This window comes from Carassius gibelio, chromosome B6 (assembly GCF_023724105.1).
Source record: "Carassius gibelio isolate Cgi1373 ecotype wild population from Czech Republic chromosome B6, carGib1.2-hapl.c, whole genome shotgun sequence".
Classification (NCBI taxonomy): domain Eukaryota; kingdom Metazoa; phylum Chordata; class Actinopteri; order Cypriniformes; family Cyprinidae; genus Carassius; species Carassius gibelio.
Genome location: NC_068401.1, coordinates 3544919 through 3567939, shown reverse-complemented (window position 1 = coordinate 3567939; position 23021 = coordinate 3544919). Strand labels below are relative to the sequence as shown.

General features: G+C 36.2%; 1 protein-coding gene across 1 annotated transcript in view; it reads right to left on the bottom strand.

Moving 5' to 3' along the window:
* The window catches only part of LOC127959201 (guanine nucleotide-binding protein G(i) subunit alpha-2), a 40206-nt gene extending 18077 nt beyond the window's left edge, over positions 1-22129 (bottom strand). Inside the window, exon 1 of the mRNA XM_052558225.1 lies at positions 21413-22129. Within this exon, the coding sequence (XP_052414185.1) occupies positions 21413-21530 (118 nt within the window). The 5' untranslated portion in view covers positions 21531-22129. The remainder of the gene's footprint in view (positions 1-21412) is intronic.
* Between the last annotated feature and the right edge of the window lie 892 nt (positions 22130-23021).

The following is a 23021-nucleotide window of genomic DNA, read 5'->3' as shown; positions in this document are numbered from 1 at the left end:
TATTCTCCACCCACTTGTTGGTCTTTTCATATTGGTCTGAATATAAAATGCAAATTAATTCTTTGCCACTAGGTGCCGCTTTTGGAGCAGTAAAAATAGCGGTTTCTCCAGTAACTCTGTACACAAAGCAGCACTTCGCTCACAAACGCTGCTTTATCAGTCGTTACAGACATGATGAAATGAAACTGAGGCCAATCGGACCAATCACTGCAGTGTAGCGTCATATAAAGAAGGGGTTCGGTTAGAATGAATCGTTGAGCGAATCGTTTGGGAGTCGTTGAGCATAAATGCAAATTATAAGACAATGAAAGTGTTTTTAACCTCGCATGCATGTCAATCTGTTGTTGGGGACTCCCAAAACCAAAATATGAACCTTTCATTACCTATAATAGGGGTGTTTTAAATATAATAATAGTAATCCAAAACAACTTATATCATTATTATCAAATAATCTGATGCACAACAATCTAAACTATTAATTTCTTTTGCTTCATAAGCATGAATCAAATATCAACAAAAAAATCAACCATGGACGTCTCTGTTCACTCCACCTGTCAAAAGTAAATAAAGAGCAAATGTGTCATCTTTTATGGTGCAATCCATAAAAACTTACCTCTCTCTGGCTTTTCTCTCCAGCCCCGGAGGAAACACTAACTCGTATAGGATGCATTGACTAGAGTAACTGCCTTTCATGTTGGCTTCATAGGTAACATCAGCTTTCAGGCAGACTTAATAGTTATGGTACGGCTCTAGCTCAGGTCAGGACTGATGGCCTCGTTTGATCTCTGCTGGCCCACGTAATTTCTGCAAGATTAATCCCTTTGCTACGTCGTAGGTTTGAACTTTGCTTGAGCTGAACTGGAGCAAATCCATCAACAGTGACCAGGTCTTCAAAGGTAGATGAAAAAAAAAAACATTCTGCTGATAATAAGTAATGATAAAACTAATCATTTAAAATAATTAGATGAACTGCTTATTTCTTTCAAACATTAATATTACAGATAATTTGAGAACAGCCTCTTCTGCTCACTAAGCCTGTATTTATTTGATCAAAAATACAGATACAAATAATAATATTGTAATATATTATTGCAATTTCAAAAAATAGTTTTCTGTGAGAATATATGTTAAAATGTAATGTATTCCTGTGATCAAAGCTGAATTTTCAGCATCTTGACAATGTGACATTATCAGAAATGTTACTCTGATATATACATACTCAAGCATTCTGTAGCATTAAAAATATCTTTACTGCCACTTCTGATCAATTTAATGCAACCTTATTGAATAAAAGTATTACATTCTGAAACATTTCAATGGTATTCATATGATTATTATCATTAAATTATTTATTTAATGCCAAATAATCACTTATGTGATTATTATTAAACGCTAAAATTATTTCAATTGATTTATATATATGTAATAATATAAAGCTATTGTATTGTAAATGAGATAAACATTTCAAGTAGATTTATTTTTACACCGTATTCATTTACATTTCCCCAACAGGCTAAAAACTAAATCTGCGTCATCATCCATCAGAATACAAAGCTGATTTTTAATGCACACATATGAAGAATGGCTTCCCTCTCCTCTGTTTGTAGGTGAGCTGTTGTTTCTGAAGGAGGAAGTTCAGATGTCCCTGTGGAGCGGGACAGTAATGATGTCTGCAGGGCTTGAGGAGAGCTGGGAATCCTAATCAGATAACTTAAATCACACCTGAGAGAAAGCTTAATTACAACTGCTGCTCTTGTTTTCTAGCTCTCAATGAGACTTTATTTTTCCTTCTCTCCTAATTCTGTTAGTCCAGCATTAAGCCCGTGGGGGCTCTCAGCACCTCCCCTCGCTCTCCCGGGCCTCAGCGCTCTCTTCACACACTTCTATTTCGCTCCTTTGATCACTTTTTGTACTGTAACGAAAAGTCTGTCAGGAGCTTCACCTGTCTCCTGAGGCTTCGCTCTCCCTCTTCATCTTCTTTACCATCCCATTACATTGGCCTAATGCAGATTGGTCGTTTCCTGATTATTAAATTATAGCTTTTGCATGCAGCAACCAACTAGTGCACACACACACACACACACACACACACACACACATAGCAGTTTCAAGAAAAATTCTATATTCTATTTACACTTTAAGGGACACTTCCCTCGCCTGAGGAATTACATGCCTCAGTAATTAAATACATTGTCATATATATCCAATGATCAATGCTCAGTCATATTTGAATGCAGAATCATACACTCAATGATTGTACTGACCACAGGAGGGTCATCATTACTGCTGAGCAATACATTTTCACAGCCAAATAAGATATGTCTTCGTTGGGCCGTTGTACTCCCATGTCGCGTCTTCTTCAGAAATTATTTCAAATTAACGGTCAAATGTTTGTCAGTAAGATTTTCGTAAAGAATTTAACACTTTGGTTCAGCAAGGATGTGTTCAATTACTGTAAAGTGACAGAAAAAACTGTTACAAAATATTTATTTGAAATAGATGCTGTTCTTTGAACTTTCTATTCATCAAAGAATAAAAAATAAAAAAATATTTTTTTTTTTCTGTATTTTTATCAAATAGATGTAGCATAGTCAGCACAAGAGTCTTTGTGCACCTTTTTATAGAAACACTTCCTTAAGATCCGACATAAACATATTCATCTCCTAAAAGTTCAAAAGGCTCTGCAGATCAGGAAAGATCCTGAGGGCAGTTTGTAGAGTGGACACAACTCATGTGCTTTCTATCCTCATGCAATGAGAATCAGGTCTCTAGACCGAGTGAAACCGATTACTGCAACAAAATACACGGATTCTCAAGATTCATCCCAAATGTCCAAGACAACTGGCATCCATTACACATTTCCAAGAATCATCCTTCAAACCTGCTCAACAAGCATTTTACCACAGAAATGCAGAAAGAAGATTTCACCAGTAGAACACTGAAGAACATGCATAACTTAAGATACATGTTAAGCAATTAAAATGCTGTTTAGAGAAGCCGTAGTGATTCTTAGCACCACAGAGTAGATGCATGTGTGTTTCCTCCAGCGCTGTGAGGCATTTATAACACCACCAGCAACATAAAAGGTCAGATGCTCCACTTCTCTTTCCCATTATAAAAACACATAGATCTTCTAGAACGCTGATGACTAAGAAGCTTTGCGTCTCCAGTTCTACTATTCATCCTAACACAATGACAGCTTCCTCTTTGTGTGCCTGATTCAGACAGACATCTCCCAACTGTCTCATGCTCCTGTCGCTGCCGTGGAGGAAGTGAGTAGAAATGGCAAACCAGAGCTGGCAGTAAAGGTCCGCACGGGCATTTAAATCCAGCCTGAAACCAGACCAAACATTAAAGTCATGCCATGGGGATCGGCCCTCACTTCTAGAGCCAATCAGAAATGCTCAGCTGAATGTCTGAAATCGTTGACACCTTTTATTGGATTTATTCGTTCATTACAATCCTAAACACCAAGTTATGAATGAAACACTAACCTGACCATGGCCAGACAACAAACCAGACATTAAGTAGGCATTTAGTAGAAGCGATTATCCGGCGCAGTATAAACTATTATAGTTTTTATTATTAATATTATTATGAAAATAATAATATTTTTAATTATCTTTAAAATCACTTGTATCATTTAAACAAACCTTAATTTTAAGCAATTTTGTTATCCGTTTTGTGATTTTGAGTTTTTTTTTTTATATTACTATGTAAGTTTATCATTTATCATATATTTTTGACTGTCTGGTTTTATTTATTATTTAGTTAATCTAGAATTGTATTGAAGTTAATAACTGAGCAGGTGTGTTTAACCATAGCAGTCTTCTTTTGGTATTATAACATGTATTAGTATTATTATATATTTTATTGCTAATTAATTTTATTAAAAAATATATATTTGAATAAGCTTTATAATTTAAATTCAAGTAATTTGTTTTTTTATTATTTTTATTCATTTAAATATTATCATCGATGCGGTTCATTTACTTCATATTTTGGTTAATTTATTGCTTATTTATTGCTTATTTATAACTTATTTCAGCAATGCAATATTGACATTTTTGTTAGAAGTTTTTTCAGACTAATATTTTTATTTCAGAAAAATGTCTCATATCCACAGTAACTACTTTCTGTGGTCATGATTGACTAGGTCTAGACATCATATACAGTAAAATTATTAACTAAATAAGCTTAATATAACCTTGTAAAGACAAAAAAGTAACTGTTTGAATTATCATGCCCTGATATTATCGGCTTACAGTATGCATGAATTGTTTTGTTATATAAATGCTTACATTTATTTGACATTAAATTGTATTATTTCTATTGCTAGTATATAAGCCATCAGCTATTGAAAATCCCATCCCATTCAGGCAATAATCCAAAGCAAATCAGATTCAGGACAGCACTAATCAAATATTCAAGTCAGTTTGTAATACTTCCTGCTACTGCTCTGCTCAGTGGCTAAACCCATCCATGTTCAAGCCTCAAGCACACAGATGAAACCTGACTGTCAGCGATCACATCCAGCATCCATTTTCCAACACAAAACCCCTCATTTCTACACATCCTCTTTTCTATCTGCGTAAAAGGGCCGACAGTCTATTATTGTTCAAACAGTCTCTCGAATTGTGCCACCGGGTACAGCGTGTGGAATGAATCCTGAAGTGGAACAAATGAAAGACAGGGAAAAAGTGGGTCAGAAAGCCAGAGCGTTCAGCAGTTCTGCATGCTGCACTGCAGTGGTGCAACTCCCACTTCCACAATCCACAAACGACTCGTTCGAGTTTGAATCGTGCAGAGATGCATTTAGATAGCCATGCGGTATAAATCACACTTGATTTCCTTCATTTATTCAGCTGTCAGGCTCAACAGATCAAGCTCCTGTTTGTTTAGACAAACGAATTGAGCCGATAAAGAACATGCTAAGGTTGAGACAAAAAAAAATCTAAATGTAATCATACAACTAAACAAGAGACAGATTGGAGTTAATAAACAGGATAACCAAGGGCAAAGCTTAATCCTAATGGAAATGATTGTTCACAGAAGATCAGCTCGCACATGTAATGAGAACTATAACTTCAACAGAACCATTGCAATTACAGTCATTCATTTACAAGCCTGTATCGTGACCAATTCATCATCAGCACACGATATTCCAAAGACAAATGTTGGTCAGAATTCTTCAACAAACTTCCCAGAAGTTGACTAGAACAAACCAGTTACAGTTTAATGTTAACCATCTCAAATAGTGGCATAAACACTGCTTTTTTTTTATATAGATTTGTGAAAATCTTAACAAAAATCAACAATTAAACGCTGGTTATTGTTAATATTAAAAAAGGAAGAAATAGCTAATAATGACTTAAGTATATAATATTAAAAATGTACAAATGTTTTTGCACCCTATTTTACAATTGAAATGTGATGTACATGTCATTTCTGGATGACCTTAAGAACCAGAAAACATACTACAGTAAGCTAAAAATATACATTTAAAAACTTTGCTTCGCATAATTGTGTAGAAATGAGTATTTATGCCAATCAAAGACCATTTAAAACTGTACATTTTTCCATACTTTTCATTCAGCCAGAAACCGAATCCGCATCCTTTTTGACAATCGTAATGTGATGCACATTTTGTTTCCGGTTGACTGCATGAACTGGAAAACAAATCAATTCAACCGGAGAGTGTACTGCATTCCATTTGACATGCATAACGGGATATACATTCAATGTTATGCATGAATATAAAATAGGATACAAATGCCATTTCCAGTTGACTTTTGCAACAATTGGTTTTCTATTGATAGGTTAAAGCAGAAGTAATGTGGAAAGTAAATATTAACGGTTTGAAAATGTTTCGTATTTAGTATGGCAAGTATCTGTTTCTGTAGTCTTTTATCGACATAAATAAAAATGTACATTTAGATCACAAAGAGCAGACAATACCATTGGAAATGCAAAACACTAACATGTCAGCCTCCACATTTAAATATTCGATTTTTAAATAACCAAGTAAAAGAAACATTACAATACAAATACATTTTGCCATATTTTCCCTGAATTGGAAACTGCATTCCAGCCCCTTTTTTACAGTTGTAATGTGAAGTAAAATAATATACAAATGCCATTTCTGGTCAACTTTATTAAGCAGTGTTATATAAATACTCTACTACAACTAGCTTACTTCATAACTACTAATATGTTAAAGCATAGTTAATGTGTCAAATCAAAATTATGACAAAATGCACTGTTTATGTTGCATTCTACTGGTATTAATAGATATATATTTACATTTATCTGCCATGACTTTAAAAATGCAAAACACAAGCCTCTGGTGTTAATTTAAAAACCTCTTAAGCATGCTACATACACAACTAAATTCTTTGATTTGAATATCGTTTTAAATGTTTGACTACAGTAACAAAAGCAAGCAATAAATCATTTCAGTCAAAAGACTGACGTTTTAGTTCTGTATATGGTCAAAGAGCCATTTCAAAGCATCTATGGGAGATGTGGCTGCATGTGCATACCACGCTTGGAATGACTATTGATGTGGTGTTTCTGAAAATGTCCTTTTCTTGTCTGCTCTTGCAGACGGGCTAAAAACAGCAGCACACTATCACATCTCCCCAAGGGATCAGGCTAAAAACACAGCATCTCTGATCTAGCATGTTCCTCTGAGCACGGCTTACCCCCTAAATCCACCCCTGCCATCAAATCTGTGACACACACCAATGTAATATAAAATCTGAATTGTGAATGTGTTTGAATGAACATTGAATGTCACCATGAATGACACCGTTCACTTGTTCACTGTGACTTTCTCAATGCACACGCCTAGTCAAATTGTGCACAATGAAATGTTTGCCTTTATAATCTTTTATCAAAATGTAATAAGTTGCTTCAATTCTGAAACAATGCTCCTTTTCTGCTGACATCACATAAGCAAACCAATTTCCAACAAATAAATCAACCCCTTTTTCAACACTTCTCCTGTTTCACATCACATCAAAGATAAAAAAAGAGCTTTGAATGCCATTCCATATTTAGAACAGATTTGCTAAAACACCATCGCTTTTCAAAAAAAATCATGCAATCAATATTCACTAAATACCACTGTTTAATCAATATAACTGATTATTATGAATGCATTCGTGTAAACAAGCCATTCGAATGAGATTAGAATTGAAATCTAAATTTATGAAATCATATCAACTAAAAGATAAAAACAGCTGATACTTGAAATGAACAAAAAATTTTGGCCAGTAATATAATATATATTGTTTGCCCAAAATATAAATTTGCTGAAAATTCAGGCCATCAAAGATGTCTCTCTTTTTTGTTCACCAGTGGATCCAATACAGTCAATGGGTGCCGTCAGAATTGAGGAAGCGTTATTATGGACTCGTATGTTGGCCAGAAGTGGCAGTTTAAAGTTTAAACGTCTTAAAGATGGATTTGTTGACTACAAACATACACCTTTTCATTTAAGATGTTAGTTTATGGGCTGTAGTGGTGTGGATTATTGTAATGTTTTAAGCAGCTGTTTGGGCTCTCATTCTGATGGCACCCATTCACTACAAAATGAAAAAACAAGTATTAAAGCAGAAAGTAGGACGTTTTACCACATATAAAAATAGTACACTGTGAATCCAAAGTTTACAGATAGCAAAAAGAGCAACACTGATCTAAAGTGACTTGAAAGAGGGGTAAAAAAAGCAGAGAGTAACATTAGAAATGCAAAACACATGCTAACATGTTTGAGGTTTTAAATCCACTATAGAACCGAACATGCTACAATGCTGTTATAAACCACAATGAAAAGAGCGTGGTCTAATATAATCTGCATGTTCTTTATGAAACCACACTGATCTTCCTGTTTTTGCCAACAGGAAGCTGGTGACAAGGTTCCCCTGCAAGGTATGAGCATGTGTGTGTGTGTGATCTACACATTTCATTATGAAAACGGAACCGTCGATCACTCCCTGTTCAATCAGCGAATGCAAATAATGACTCACTGCCTCCACTTCTGAAGTATGATCAGTTTAAACCACAGTATTGCAGTTTAAACTGCAGCACTAAGAAAAAAAATATTTCACATTGAACTGCACTGCAGACTAGAGCTGGTGTCTTTCTATTCTCCTTTTCCTTCTACTGTTTCTGCTATTTTCTATCTGTCTCCTAATTCACCACATGAAATATTTCCACCACAAGCATTTGTTGTTGCTCTGCAGTTGAGCAGAAAAAGAAGTTGTGTTTCCATCACTTGGCATGCAAACATGCAATGAAAAATGTAGCATTCAGCAATATATGATGCCTCCAATTTCAATATGATCATCATACTGAATTAAACTAAACGGATCACAGTGACAAGCACTGGCTAAACAAATTCAGCTATTTCCTTAATCATATCAAGACAAGTCCCATTCATTAAGGGCCAGATGGATGATCTCAGTATCATGAGAGCACTGCTTCCGGCTGTTCTGGGTCCGTGGGGTACCACAAAACAGATGCACAAGAGCTCGAGGTTGAAGGGAGGAATGTCTTTAAATCTTTGCACAAACTGACAGAGGATTGCAGGAAGACTAAAAATAAAAGTGTAAAACTAATACACTCCTTTCAAGTTCTCATCAAGCCCATTAGAGCCATAACTCGAGACAAAGCCTGATTCGATTTCGCAGTGAGGCATCAGGGAACTGAGAATAGTGTTTCCTGCACAGACATTATGTCAGTAGTATGAGTTGAATGTGATGAGATAAAATGACTGAATGCCAGAAAAAATGATGATAAGACAAAATTCAAAGATATAGCATAATATTGTGAGAAATATGAAAATATGTGAAGAAGAAAAAAAGTCATACAGATTTAGAATGACTAAATGATGACAGATTCACTATTGTATACAAAATAATAATTACTTGTCTCTTTAAAGGGATAGTTAACCCAAAAACATTCAATTTTGACATCATTTACTTAAATTATATGGAAGTCAATGGTTATACTTCGGTTACCAACATTCTCAAACAGGTTTGGAACTATATGAGGGTGAGTAAATGACAGAACTGTCATGTTTTTGGTGAACTATAACTAAGAAATCAGTAATTCCTTACCATTCCCAGCCCTAGTGGAAAAATGGGAAGGCAGTTCTAGTCCGGCAGCATGGAATGCCACGTAGAACGGATCGGGAGGTGGAAGTGGAAGGAGGAAACACAGTATGGCTCTGAATTTTCCCTTAGGCAGGGAACCCATAGACACTCACCCTCGGTCGTCTGCCCATCTCTCTCTCTCTCTCTCTCAGATTAAAGAGCGTTTCTGTCTTTATGAAGCAGCTACTGGCCACATGTGCTGAACAGCTGCCTCCATAAACACCGGATTCAGCTGCTTTTCATTTTGTTATTCTTCCATTAAACCACCTTACATCATCTCCTCTGACCAAAAAAAAGCAGCAGGTCTGCAGCCATGGGGATTTCAGTACAGCACAGTGGTATTGAAAAAATATATATATAAAATAACAAAAACCAAGGTGAAAATTCAAGGTGTGAAAGAATGGTGTGCTGGGCAGAAGAATGTGTGAATACCTGTAGAGAGACGTGGAGACGTGGAGGTGGGTAGTAACGAGTTACATTTACTTCGTTACATTTACTTGAGTAATTTATTGGGGTAACTAATACTTTTCGGAGTATATTTAAAGATGGGTACTTTATACTCTTACTTGAGTAAATTTTGGGGGGAAAATCTGTACTTTTACTTCGTTACTGTGGGCGACGCCCCTCACGTTACTTTATCTTTATGCAATAAATGTTATTAATGCCTCAGTTTATTCCAAACGCGAATATTCAGTTTATTCTTTTACTCTTAGTCAAGTAACTATTCAAGACTAGTACTTTTACTTGAGTAAATATTTCTAGAATTACTTTTACTTTAGTAAAGTTTTTGGGTACTCTACCCACCTCTGCACATGATCCTTCAGAAATCATTCTAATATGCTGATTTGCTGCTCAAGAAAGGTTTCTTAATTATTATTAATATTTAAAACACTTTTCATTACTTAATTTATATGAAATAGAATGTTTTTAACAATTTAAATGTCTTTACTTTCACTATTGATCAATGTCATGTATCCTCGCTTAATGAAAGTAGCCTATTTCTAAAAATCTATTAAAATACTTAATTGACGTTCCTGATTTTAATAAATGTAAAATAAATACGGTGTGTATTAACTATTAATTGATTACACTTTTCTCATCCTTTAATTAAATATTCTCATTATCAGCAATTCTATTATCTTAATATCAGTATCTGCCTTTAAAAATCTTTACAATCATACAAAACACAATTATTGCTCAAGCCCTTTGGAAACACCAATGCTCATCCATAAAATATTAACACATCTATTCTGATGCACAAACACATAAACCCTCGTACAAGGACAGAACATGAGGAACTGTGTGGTGACATTGTGTAGTATGTTTATGGCTGAATTTGAAGATGTACACTGATGTATGGCCTTGGCTGAACTCATGTTGAGGAAAAACACACTACAATTCTTCTGACTTCTGTCCAACAGACAGAAACATGACAAAAAGACATTTACAGCTGCCACAATTAAATAGCAGTGAAAAATGTCAACTGCAGTTCTATTTAGGTCTACTACAGTTCAGATTTTCTATTTACATGTGGATCTGCAGTGGTTAAGCAATTTGACCAATCACAGACATGCATGCTTGTGCATAATTTCTGTAACATTTACTGAGGATTAAGGGAGCATAAAAGTAATGCGTAAAACATAAAAATAAGTAAATCTAAGATGAACTGCAATGATTTTGGTCATAATTGTGCTACCAATACCAAAGTGTTTATTCTGTAAAGGCCACTATTCAAGGGTTTAGAATACTGACAACGTATTTTGTTATTTAAAACAGGCTGCTCTATGGAGGAAATATTTTATAGGTTTAATATATTTACAAATGTAGTATATGTAGAATCCGAGTGTCTAACATCTCTCAAAATAAGACACTTGCATAGATTAAATTCTGACGTCACAAAACAAGCAGCGGCTTTTCTTCAGACAAGCAGATTTTAGAGACTGAGAAGCACTGCAATTCTACTGATCCGTTGAGCATGACAGAATCAGCATTGTTATTATACAGACATTATGGTTAATAATAAATAATTATATATAGAATTCTTTAATGGTGCATACACTGAAAATTAAAAATTGGTGTAAAAAAATGTTACTTAGAAAATTTTTATACATTTTGAAACACTGAATTATACACAATATTGAGAAGTGAAAAGTCTGCAATGGTATTATCTTGCAAAATGCACTCCTATAATCTTCACAACTTCCACAGTGTATATATGCACAACATGCATTTGATATTTCATGGTTTTGATTGTACAAATTACATGCTACATTCGAAATAAATGATTTTGCATGTCATTTTATTAAAACAAGGCTAGTCTTTGGTTATTGATAGTCATTTTATCTGATCTGATATTTCTAAACAGTGCTTTCAAAAGTTAAAATCAGCCATTTACAGCGAGTTAAATACAAAGTAATAAGATTTGAGAAGTGAAACCAGTCGAATGAAACCAGTCTTGGATCAACTGGGTCAACCAGGACTGACCAGAGCAAACGAATCCAAGCAGATTTGCTGATTTGTCCTGATAACTGATGGAAATCGAAGGACGTCCAAATCTCAGCCTTGTATAAATGGTTGCACACAGCTCTGTTTAATTGAATTACTAAATCTTCTTTAGACAACCCAGAAGAGCTGCAGATACGCATTTGCAAGCATTTGCAAGCAGTAATTTCATCTATGGAGTTCAGTTAAGCACAAGGCTCAGCTGGTTGAATGGAGCAGCACAAATCACACACATTCTGGCGTGAACTTTTCCACTCGCGCCAAGCGGAAAACAACATTATAATCCTTTCTTCAACTTGCTAGCTACTGGCAAATCACTCCAATACGCTAATAAAGGCAACATAACTTGTGCTTTCCAAGACATGAGGTTACATTACATCAAATCATGAACTGCTAGTTGGTTATTATATTATGGCTTTTCTTACTGTTCCAAGACAAAGAAACTTAAAGTTTGATATGCTGGTCTAAAAATCAATACCATTTCAAATATGAGCCTCTATTACCCTAATGCCTCCTTCCTTGTTAATAATTAGCTTTTTTCTCTCCTCATCACCTGATGTCATTGTAAGTGGCTTGTTTTTCGAGATAAAGAATGAAATTAGAACTTGACATGAAACAAAAGACGCCAATTGCGTGATGAGCCTGGGAAATGTACAGCACAGAATGTCCCGGGGAAACTGACTGGGATGAACCCAGATGTACTCAGAATGTGCAATGCAATCAAACTCTTATCATAAATTATAAACACATACCAGTAGCCACGTGGTGGGAGTTTTAGATTGCAGTTTGACCAGACATCTGTTTACACACTACAGAATACATGCAACTGTAATATTGCTAGTAAGTGCAATAAATGCGAGTGTTGATTAAACATGGGATTAGATGGCAGGTATTCTGTCCGAAAAATAAAACGGAAACCGTCAGAAACTAGAGCTTTTGGTCTTTTTGACAAATTTTTTCACAAAACATTAAGCAGCAAATACCATTTCAAATCCAACAGTGATCATAATACTATCTTTAATGATTGAACACCAACAATAACACCACCAAATCAGTATATTAGAATGATTTCTGAAGGATCAGTGACTCAAAAATCAGGTGTGTGTCAAAGGAATACATTGTGTTTTAAAATACTGTATATATGCATATATGTGCCTCCAGATTATACTCAAGTAATTTAATTTTAAAGTTAGTTTTAGTTTTAAATTTAATCCACTGTTATTCACATAATTATACTTATTGCACTTCAATAATGTCCTCTCCGAGAAAAGAAGGCTCTCGAGATGCTGTGAAGGGTGTCCATAATGACAGCATTCACTACCGTGATAAATTATACCAATTTCGAGCACTGGTGTCTAAAGTGTCATCGTCCACAGCGTCGCCGGTGTCTGTGATCTCCACTGCCACCCGTCAAGTGGACTAATCAGAGCCTAAGCCCAATTTACATCTGTAAGCAGTGCTTCAGAAAGAGAAGAGCTTCACAAAGAGCACTCCTACAGAGCTGCGTTCAAAGACTCCACCTGAGGGCCGACACCATTGTGTCCGACGGGATTCACAGTTCCCAAGCATCCCTCGACATTCCATCTGGCAAGAAGAGAAGTCAACAAATGGAGATACACCAACACTCAAAACTGGACCCAGGATTTACACAAGAACAAAAGCATGATTATTAAGGAATTTAATAATTTTGGCTCATGCAGAAAATTTATCAACTGAAGAATTTATACAAGAAAACAACAATGGATCCCCCAAAGCTCCAACTGCAAACCAATCATGGTCTAGATATACTGGACAAATGAGCACTGTGAGACTTATCAAATGTTAAAACAACAGCTATGAAACAAAACTAAGAACAATATTTAAACGAAGGACTGACCAGGTAGTGGTGGGGATTTTAGAAGCGCAAGCACGTGACTGGAAAACCACCATCATAACCATACGAAACCTTTCATAGACCAATGTGGAAGTAAATCTTAAAGAAAAGCAGATACTGCACAACAGAGAATAAATATGTATAAAAACAAAAAACAAAGCTACAGACAGAACGTTGCATGAGACATTAATACAGGAGTACTAACCCAGTGTGTTTTAGACAAGACAGGTTTCATGGCTGACTCTTTTTCAGTGGTCAGTTAATACATTTAGAGATGAAGCGTGTAAGAAATAATCAAATAACAAAAGATTTCAATTTCAAATAAATGCTGCTCTATCTTTTTAACTTTCGAATCAAAAAATCCTGGAAAAATATGAAGCAGCACAACTGTTCTCAGCATTGACAATAAGAAGAAATACTTCTTGTGCAGCAAATCAGCATATTAGAATGATTTCTGAAGGATCTAGGGACTAATGATGCTGAAAATTCAGCTTTGCATCACAGGAATAAATAACATTTTAACATATTACACTAGAAAACAATTATCTAAAAGTGAAATACTTTTATAATATTACTGTTTTTACTGTAGGCATGCAGCCTTGAGGAGCATAAGAGACTTCTTTCAAATCACTCAAACTTGAATGGTAGTGTATATTTACAATATACAAATGTTGCTTTCACCGTTTTGTCTTCTTTTGAAGGCACACAGATTTTAACAGGCCACAGGAGGTTCAGTCTATTTTCTGAGCTTTGGGGGAATGAAAATGGACTGAGAATGAGTGTGAGGGAAACTGGCAGACCAGCTGATGCATTACTGTCTATAATGACAGAAACAGCGCAGTAGGTCGCTGGTAAATGGCTGAAAGCATTTTAGCCCCAACAGGCTGAGATCAATAAATGCACAACATCCCAAATTATACACGCGACAATACAGGAACAGCTATTGTGGCTGTAAACAACTAAACAGAGAAAACATCTAGTGTGGAGGATCTCAGCAGACCTCAAAGACAACATGAAAACAAAATCTACCTACATTGCACAATTCATCAGTTTTTCCTTCAATTTTTTTCGTCTCTGTTCATGTAACGGGTTTGACGTCATTCATGCCAAATGTAACTGGTTCTAGTTGGTCTTGTGACCACTCACAACATATTCAGTGAATCTCACACAAAGCTATCATATGGCTCCCAAAGACTTGAAATCTAGCACACAAGTCGTAGAAACTACTTTTTCAAAAAACATGGGGCAAATAAACAGCACAGCATAACCACAAAACATTAGATTTCTTCAAGCTTCAAAAGAACACCAACTTTTGGCATATTGCACACTGAGACCTGAAGATCTGACATCATTCTGTGAAAGACACTTTCAAATTGGGCAAGGTTGATGTAAGACCTTTGAGACAAGCTGAAATAGGAAACCTAGACGCCAGTGGAGGTTTTCGGAGGATGCAGTCTGGTTCTGAAGTGTGTGTGTGTGTGTGTGTGTGTTTATGTGGGGGTGTGTATTTTGAAAATGTAAGTGTGTGACAGTGACTGTGCGGGAAGCTGTCACCTGTTCTGTGAGAGGTGTCACCTTGGCAAGTTGTTTTTGCACTCTATGTGAAGGTAAAAGTAGAAGGTTCTGCGTTTTACCACTGTCTGGGACTGGAGCTCCCTCCCGACAGGAAGTATCCTGCTCTGACCTCTTCTCTCTCCACACCATGAGCCAAAGTTACACAGACACATCACAATGACTCAACATTCAACATGTAAACAGTGCAACTGATAAATCACAGAAGCCACTTGCCTTCTAGGTTTTTAACAACTGATACACCAGATTTTATCCCAAAGTCCTCACCTGTCGGTGTTCTGTGAGGCTTTTTGTGTGCAATTACGAGACCCTTTACAATAAAACAACTACATATCAGAACACAGCAACTATACTTTACATTTTAATTGAATCAACAACAATAGCTATTTGGTCAAATTAAATTGCACCCATTATGAATTTTTGACAATTACCTTTCATGTAGTGTGTAACACAGCTCTAATGAATGAAAACATCCTGCAAAGTTTTTAATCTGAAAGCGCAACGTGTATGAAGTCATTGTCTCAAAAGAAAGAGTCGATTCTGAATCATTGAAACAAGTCATTTTTTTAAAACAAATCCCAAGCCTTTTCATGTTGACATCAACATGAAACATTAGCATATTGCCCGCCCCCTTGTTGGTCTTTTCACATTGATCTGAAGGAAAATGTAAATTCATTCTTTGCCACTAGGTGCCACTTTTGGAGTGGCAAAAATAGCAGTTTCCCCTGTATTCAGGCATTAGACATGCAGAAATTAAATGGACCAATCAGCGCAGATTGTAACGTAAAGGAGGGGTTTGGAAAAATGAATCATTGAGCGAATGGTTTGAGAGAGGTTGAGCATGTAAGGTAAAAATGAATGAATATTAGAAGACGATTAAAGTGTTTTTGACCTGGCATGCGTGTCAACATGTTGTTGGGCACTCCCAAATCCAAAATATGAACCTTTCATTACCCATAATAGGGTCAGTTTGGGAAGGGAAAAAAAAAGAAAAACCAACATCCTGAAACTTAAATGACTTGAACTGAAATTAAAAACTGTAATTGAGAAATATAAGAATTGGAAAAGACAATGGTTCGGGGTTGAATTTTTTTTGTTTTGAAATAAACGGTATGCTCAAGTCAAATAATGAGAAAGAGAACCAAATTCACAGCTATGCAGATGACACTCATAGATTTACATAGTCTCATCTCCAAATGACCACACACCACAGCCTCATTGACTCCCTCTGCCAATGCATTGATGAAATTAACAGTTGGATGTGCCAGAACATTTTTTTCAGTTGAACAAGGAGAAAACTGAAGTCATTGAATTGGGAGACAAAGATGAAGTTCTCAAGGTGAATGCATACCTAGGGTCAAACAACTAAAAAACAAATCAAGAATCTTGGTTTGCTGAATAAAAGCACTAATTAAAAAAATAAAACAATCGTAGTGTAAAAATAAATAAATACATTTCTTAATTTTAATTACTTCCCCAATGGGAGGTCCCATTATTTCAACCTAACAGGCATTAAGAGATAATTTGGAGAAAGATATAGAGATATAATTCTAGTTCTACCACCAAGCCCTAGTCTGCTGTTAAATGATGTGCAGCTGAATCATTGCAAATTTCTTTCCCTCTGGGATTTACAAGGGATATGCACTTGCAGATTCAAAAAAAGGTCTCGGATAAAAGAAACCAAAATAACCTCTCAAAATGAGTGTCTATAACTGTAGCTTCCAGCACAAACCCTCCTGATAGTCACTTGCCCCCATTCTGCGGCACAATTCCATTAGTTATGTGATGTGACTGCCGCCGCCGGTCATTCTCCTTTTTAAAAACTGAGCTCAAAGGAACCACTCATTATTCTTGTCCCCAAAGCTTTTGTCTTCTGGAATTTCCTTGAGATTCACCAACCCAGTTCACCTAAGATGTCGTGTTGAGTGAAAGCTTGGTTTAACAAACAAACAAGACCACGAAATACTTCCTGCTCTTTGGCATGACCTTGACTCCTCAGTTGTTTGGGGATTCAACACATGCCAATCCATGTTGTGGGCATATTCTTGAGGGTAAAAACAAAAGTTGACTCAAGGATATTCTTTGCATCCAAACGCCCTGCCAACTTCTTAACTTAAACCCAACTAATAAGAGCCTAGAGTATCCATGACCAGCAGACGTGTGTCATACTGGTGAGTTGCTCATCAGAGACATGAGGAGGTGGCAAGGCCAGTAATTCTGACACGAGTGATTTCAAACATGACGCATACTGAGTAACTCCAGAGTGAAAGAGGCTGTTACAAACAAATGATCATTAAAACCGTCTGAATGCTAGGTTTCTGTCATGAATCTCAGCAAGATTTCTACCTAGACAACATTTTGTAAGTGTTAGTCTCAGTTTGTAGACAACAAATTGCCTACAAAATGCTTAATTCTGGAAATGCTATGAGAATATTTGATGTAGCCCTTGCATGGCAGTGAGAAAATGTTTTTTACTTAAATATATGCTCAGTTTATAATCAGTTTCTTTTGAGGCTGGCATCTCATTTTGAGTGCACGTGGTATCATTATATGAATTTTATTAAATTGACATTGAAGTAATAAAGGATAAAATCAGAAGTGTCAGAAGTGAATCACCATACAATTTAGATAATTGCTTTGCTCCATGTTTCCACTGCTTGTGCTGCAGTTGCATTGATACTAATATGAAATGTGACCATTTAAAGGCATGGTTCAACCAAAAAAAGACAACATGCTGAAGATCTACTCACCCTCAGGCCATCAAAGATGCAGAGGAGTTAGTTTTTTTTTTTATTCATCAGAACTGATTAGGTGAAATGTAGCAAGTAATCCTCATCACTCCAGTCCATTAATTAACATCTTGTGAAGTGAAAAGTGTTTAGGAAACAAATGAATCATGAAGACGTTTTAACATTAAAACAATCACTTCTGGCAAATATAGGAGTTCATAATGCATGACACTTCATCTGTGCATATTTATCTCCTGATTCATATTTTTTACTTGTGAAAACAATATTAAAAGACAGAGGACTCATGTATCAGCCAGAAGCAATGGTTTGAAGTTAAAGATGTTAATGACGGATCAGCAGATTTTCACTTCTCAAGACACTAACTGATGAACTGGAGTGGTGTTGATTACTTGATTACTGATAAAGAAACAAACTCTTCTTTAGATCTTTGAAGGCCTGAGGGTCCATATTTTCAGCAGATTTTCTTCTTGGGTGAACTATTCCTTTGACAATCTTCTAGTAGGCATAAATAAGGGACATTTAAAATAACTCGCTGTCAGGTGCATGATTTGAACCAGTAAACAATGAAAAGGAACCACGGCATCCAGCCAGCATTACTTTCACAATCAGGATACTTCAAACTCATCATTTATGAACATTTAGCAATACTGTGAAAATGCTGAACAAGGCAGAATATGGAGTAATTGCACAGTGTTTACACGGTATGAGATTAATGCTGTGGTCATCTATCATTTTCGGAGTCATTAGTGGGAGCTCTGTAAACACTGTGGTGTGTGGAAACCCGTATTTACACCGAACCAGTCAGGACTTGAGTGCTTGGTGATGCTTGTCTCATTTCTGATTTAACACTATAAACCTGCGATGTGAATAATGTAGTATATGTGCTTTCTGGAGTGCTTTTATTTATTTACATGCAAATATTTGTAAAGTTGAACATGGTATGTGCCTAGAAGGAATCAGTGTCAAGCTAAGTTCATCCAATTTCTTGATTACATCTGAGGCCTGTCTCCCTTATTCCCCTGGCACATTTCCCCTGTTTTCTCACTCTTGCTTGCTCTCTCCATTGGGTAAAGCGTATTGTGGAGAGCACCGCTGTCACACCTGTCCCCATGCTGTCAGCATCAGAGCACACATGCTGTGCCACTAACAGGATATGACATAGAGGACACAACCGCTCTAGCTTACGACTGTATGAAGCTGCACTAAAGTGTGAGGCGGCTCAATCCAGAATTAGGACACAGTTTAAGCAACTTCACTAACTTTAAGAGATTGACGGTCTCATAATCTGGTTTATGACCAGGTCTGATACTACCAAACTCAAGCAAAACGCCTGATTTGTGACAAATTGTGTGCACTAGGATTAAACCAGGCAGCTCATCATATCCTCTCTCTCTTTTGTGGTTTTGACATGCTCACAGTTTACTAGGGCAACTACTTTTATTATATCATATAGTCAACAGGCACGCTGTGCATAACAGTGTTTTGACATTTGAAAATACTACAGACATACTAATATATCTGCTAGGCTAAAGAATCAGACAATACTTGGAAAATGTGATAACCCTTGGTGTATACTAAAAAAAAGTCTAAAAATAGCCTGGTCAATAAAGAGTAAACAATTTCTGTAAATTATGTTAAAATATGTATTATCAATTATTTACACTTCCATAATTTTGCACAGTATTCTCCCAAAATAAATATTGTGCATATCTCCTGCACTTGCTGATTTGGGCATTCAAATAATTAATGACTTAAGATCCATTAAACAGGTGTGTATATGCATACGGTAACTACAGGAACTGTGCAGTTTCCTCCCCTTCTCCGTAATATTTTTCCAAATTGAGCATTTCACATGCTTTCATTTACCACCAATGGACCTGACAAAATAAAAATGGATTGGTTACACCGGGAGCACTCAGCATTAATGAAGAATGACTGAATGGTGAAGTCTTTAGTTTAGTGCCATACTCATCTGATTCTCACAGCAGGGTTTCTCCAGAACAGCACTACCTGCAGACTTTCGTTTATTTCTAACCTGGTTGTCTTGCTAAAAATCAAACAGCATGCATGCACATTCCTGAATGCCGCTTTGCTCCATAAAATTCCAAGTTTTTGTTAAAAAAAATACCCAAATAACAAAATATGTTCTAAGAATGTTTTACTAAGGTTCCATTACTAAAAATTTTCTTGGTTATGTGAATGTTAAAGACAATATTAAAGGGAATGTTTGACTTTATTATTTTGCAAACATTATAGGGATGTTACATTTGAATGTTCTCTTAACCATCTTTGACAAAAAAAACACGAAAAATGAAAAAAAAAACTATCTATTAATAATGTTTTTGTGCTAATGTTTAAGAACGCTATTAAATAGCACATAACTTTAAATTAACATTCTATTAATGTTACTGGAAGAATGTTTATTCATAACCTTGCCAGAATGTTAGCCAAAGTTCTGAGACATTCCCTGTTAACTGGGTCGCAATAGAACGAGAGAGCAGAGATTATTTATGACCAGGCCTAAACACATCAGCATGAGGGACAATGCAGTATCCATGGAAACCACATAATTAATCACTGGTAAGTATGTTTTTTCCCAACACAGAGGTGAGTATGGCTAATGGAAGTATAGTAGACTTACATAATCTATTATTGCAGTTAGTTACATTTGAAGACATCTGAAATTGACCTAAATACGCTAAATAAAACTACATGAAGAAAAAAAAACTGTATAAAAGCAACATTATTGGTGATAATTTAACTAGATCACACACTATAGCATCTCCATTACTTATGCACTATGCAAACTATTATTTATATTTAAATGTCACATTCAATAGTGTTGACAGAGCATTAAGGCACTGAAGGGCTGTTTTTCTCATACATGACCATATCAGATGATGACATCATGGTACTTTTAAAAAAGTACCATAATTACCTTGCTTGGAGTAACATGAATGTATAGTATTCAGTCTGAAATCATCACTATGCCATCATGGTACTTAGTTTACGTCCAGAACTCCATGGTTCTATCATGGATGGTACTCCAATATGCTTCGAAGAACACCACGGCTGAATTTAGGCTACTTCCCTTCTCAAGGATCATATAAAAACATTCTGTCTCCTCTCCATCATTCCTTGTCTAGAAAACACGGTAACACCTTAGTATTTATATAGTATGCAAAACCGCTTCATCGTATACTATGGTATTTTCATGCAACTTTTTCAAAAACATGGTATTTTCTTCCTGTTTGATTCTTTGTAGCTAAGTAATATTGTGAATTTAAACTGAAATCTCAAATGAAAGACAGGCGGATGCTGCTGTGTTTGCATCCATCCCGTTAGTCCATAATAATCGAACCGAACCTCACATCAGATCAGATCATACTAAATACATGTACCTCCTCCAAAAAATTAACAAAGTAGCCTGCTGGCGTGTTGTTTTTATGAAGCGTGTGACAAATAACACTGCAAAACGAAATGTTTCGCGGGAGCCTTCTGAACACACAGACCTGCTGAAAATCACACACACAGACACACGACGTGCCGTGACTTACCGAGCAGGAGCAGCTTCACCTCCCTCGCAGCCTTCTCTCCATCCTCCCGGAGGTTTTTGTCGATCATCTTTGATCTCTCGGCGGCCGCCTTGTCTTCTGCGCTCACCGTGCAGCCCATGATCGAAGCGTGCGCGCGTCAAACTTCAAAGAATAAGTCAAATCTCCTCGGTCCGTTCCACGCAGGAACTGTTAATTAAAAAGGCGACGCGTTGATTGACAGATGTGCTATAAAAGCGCAAAGTGTCACAGTTTGAAAGCTTTGATTCCGAGAATCCCCGGCCTGTGATTCTCCATCAATCAGGAGAGCTCGAATATGTGTAGACGCGATTAAAAAGTTGTTTCGTTTCCACCAAATCAATCAATCAATCAATCTTTCTTTCTTCCTTCCTTTTTCACCTCCTTTCAGATCAAAGAGCAGCCGCGACGTCGGCGCTTTCATCTACCACTCACAGTTCCTGAAATCAAAATAATTCGCTTGCGCTCAATCGGATCAGTCTGTTTCTGCACGCGAAATTGTATCCAACTAGTGAGAAAATTCTCAGTTATTTTATTCCAAATTAAAACGCATATCTATCCTGGTGCAGGGCGATTCAAATTTATTTAACAATTCGAAATCAGAACGTTCGGCTCGGCGCTCCGCTCTCGCTGCTTTCTTCTGAGAGGAATAAACAGAGCGTAAGAATGTGAAAAAGCCAAAGCGTGCATCGGCACCCACCCACTGATGGACAACTGCGAGTGAATTGTGGGAAATGCAGTAGTTTTCTGCTGTTTCTGAACAACTACAGTACGTACGGGATGTTCGATTCATTTTAGCGAATCGGTTTGCTCAGACGGCTCAATGAACTAGTTCAAAATGATTCACTGGTTCTTTAAAAGCGTAACTCAAGTTTAATAGAGATCTAATATAATAATATAATTGTTATTCACAAGGTAGAGTTTAAATAATACGAAGAAACATTCACAAAAGGCACAAAAATATTTTAATAAAGCTTTTAATAATGTTTCTGTTGGTTTACAGAAACATAAATAAATCTATCTTATCTAAGTAATACTTTTTCCTCCATGGGTTATTTAAAAAATATATACTTTTCATAAACAAGTAATTACAAATAAAGCTATCTGCATACTATATTTAGTAGGGGTGCTCCGATCACGATCGGCCGATCGTTAATGCGCATTTCGTCAGTAAAGCCGGTTTTCTAATCAGCGGTTAATTCCATCAGGTGCGTGATTTCACATAGAGCAGCTGTTACTACACAGAGCCGTTGTTAACTGAGAAGATGGGCCAATAAACCCTGAAAATTAACGTGATTTGCGCATCTTCTCTATTAACAACGGCTCTGTGTAGTAACAGCTGCTCTATGTGAAATCACGCACCTGATGGAATTAACCGCTGATTAGAAAACCGGCTTTACTGAGGAGATACGCATAACGATCGGCCGATCGTGATCGGAGCACCTCTAATATTTAGCACGCTTGTGCTACATGTACATGCTACAAGTTTTATTTCATTGGAATTGTAAATATATATTAATTTTTTTTATCTTTAATCCATGTTTATTTTTCAGTGTTTTAAGAAAGAAATAAAGAAAAGAGAAAAAAACTTGCA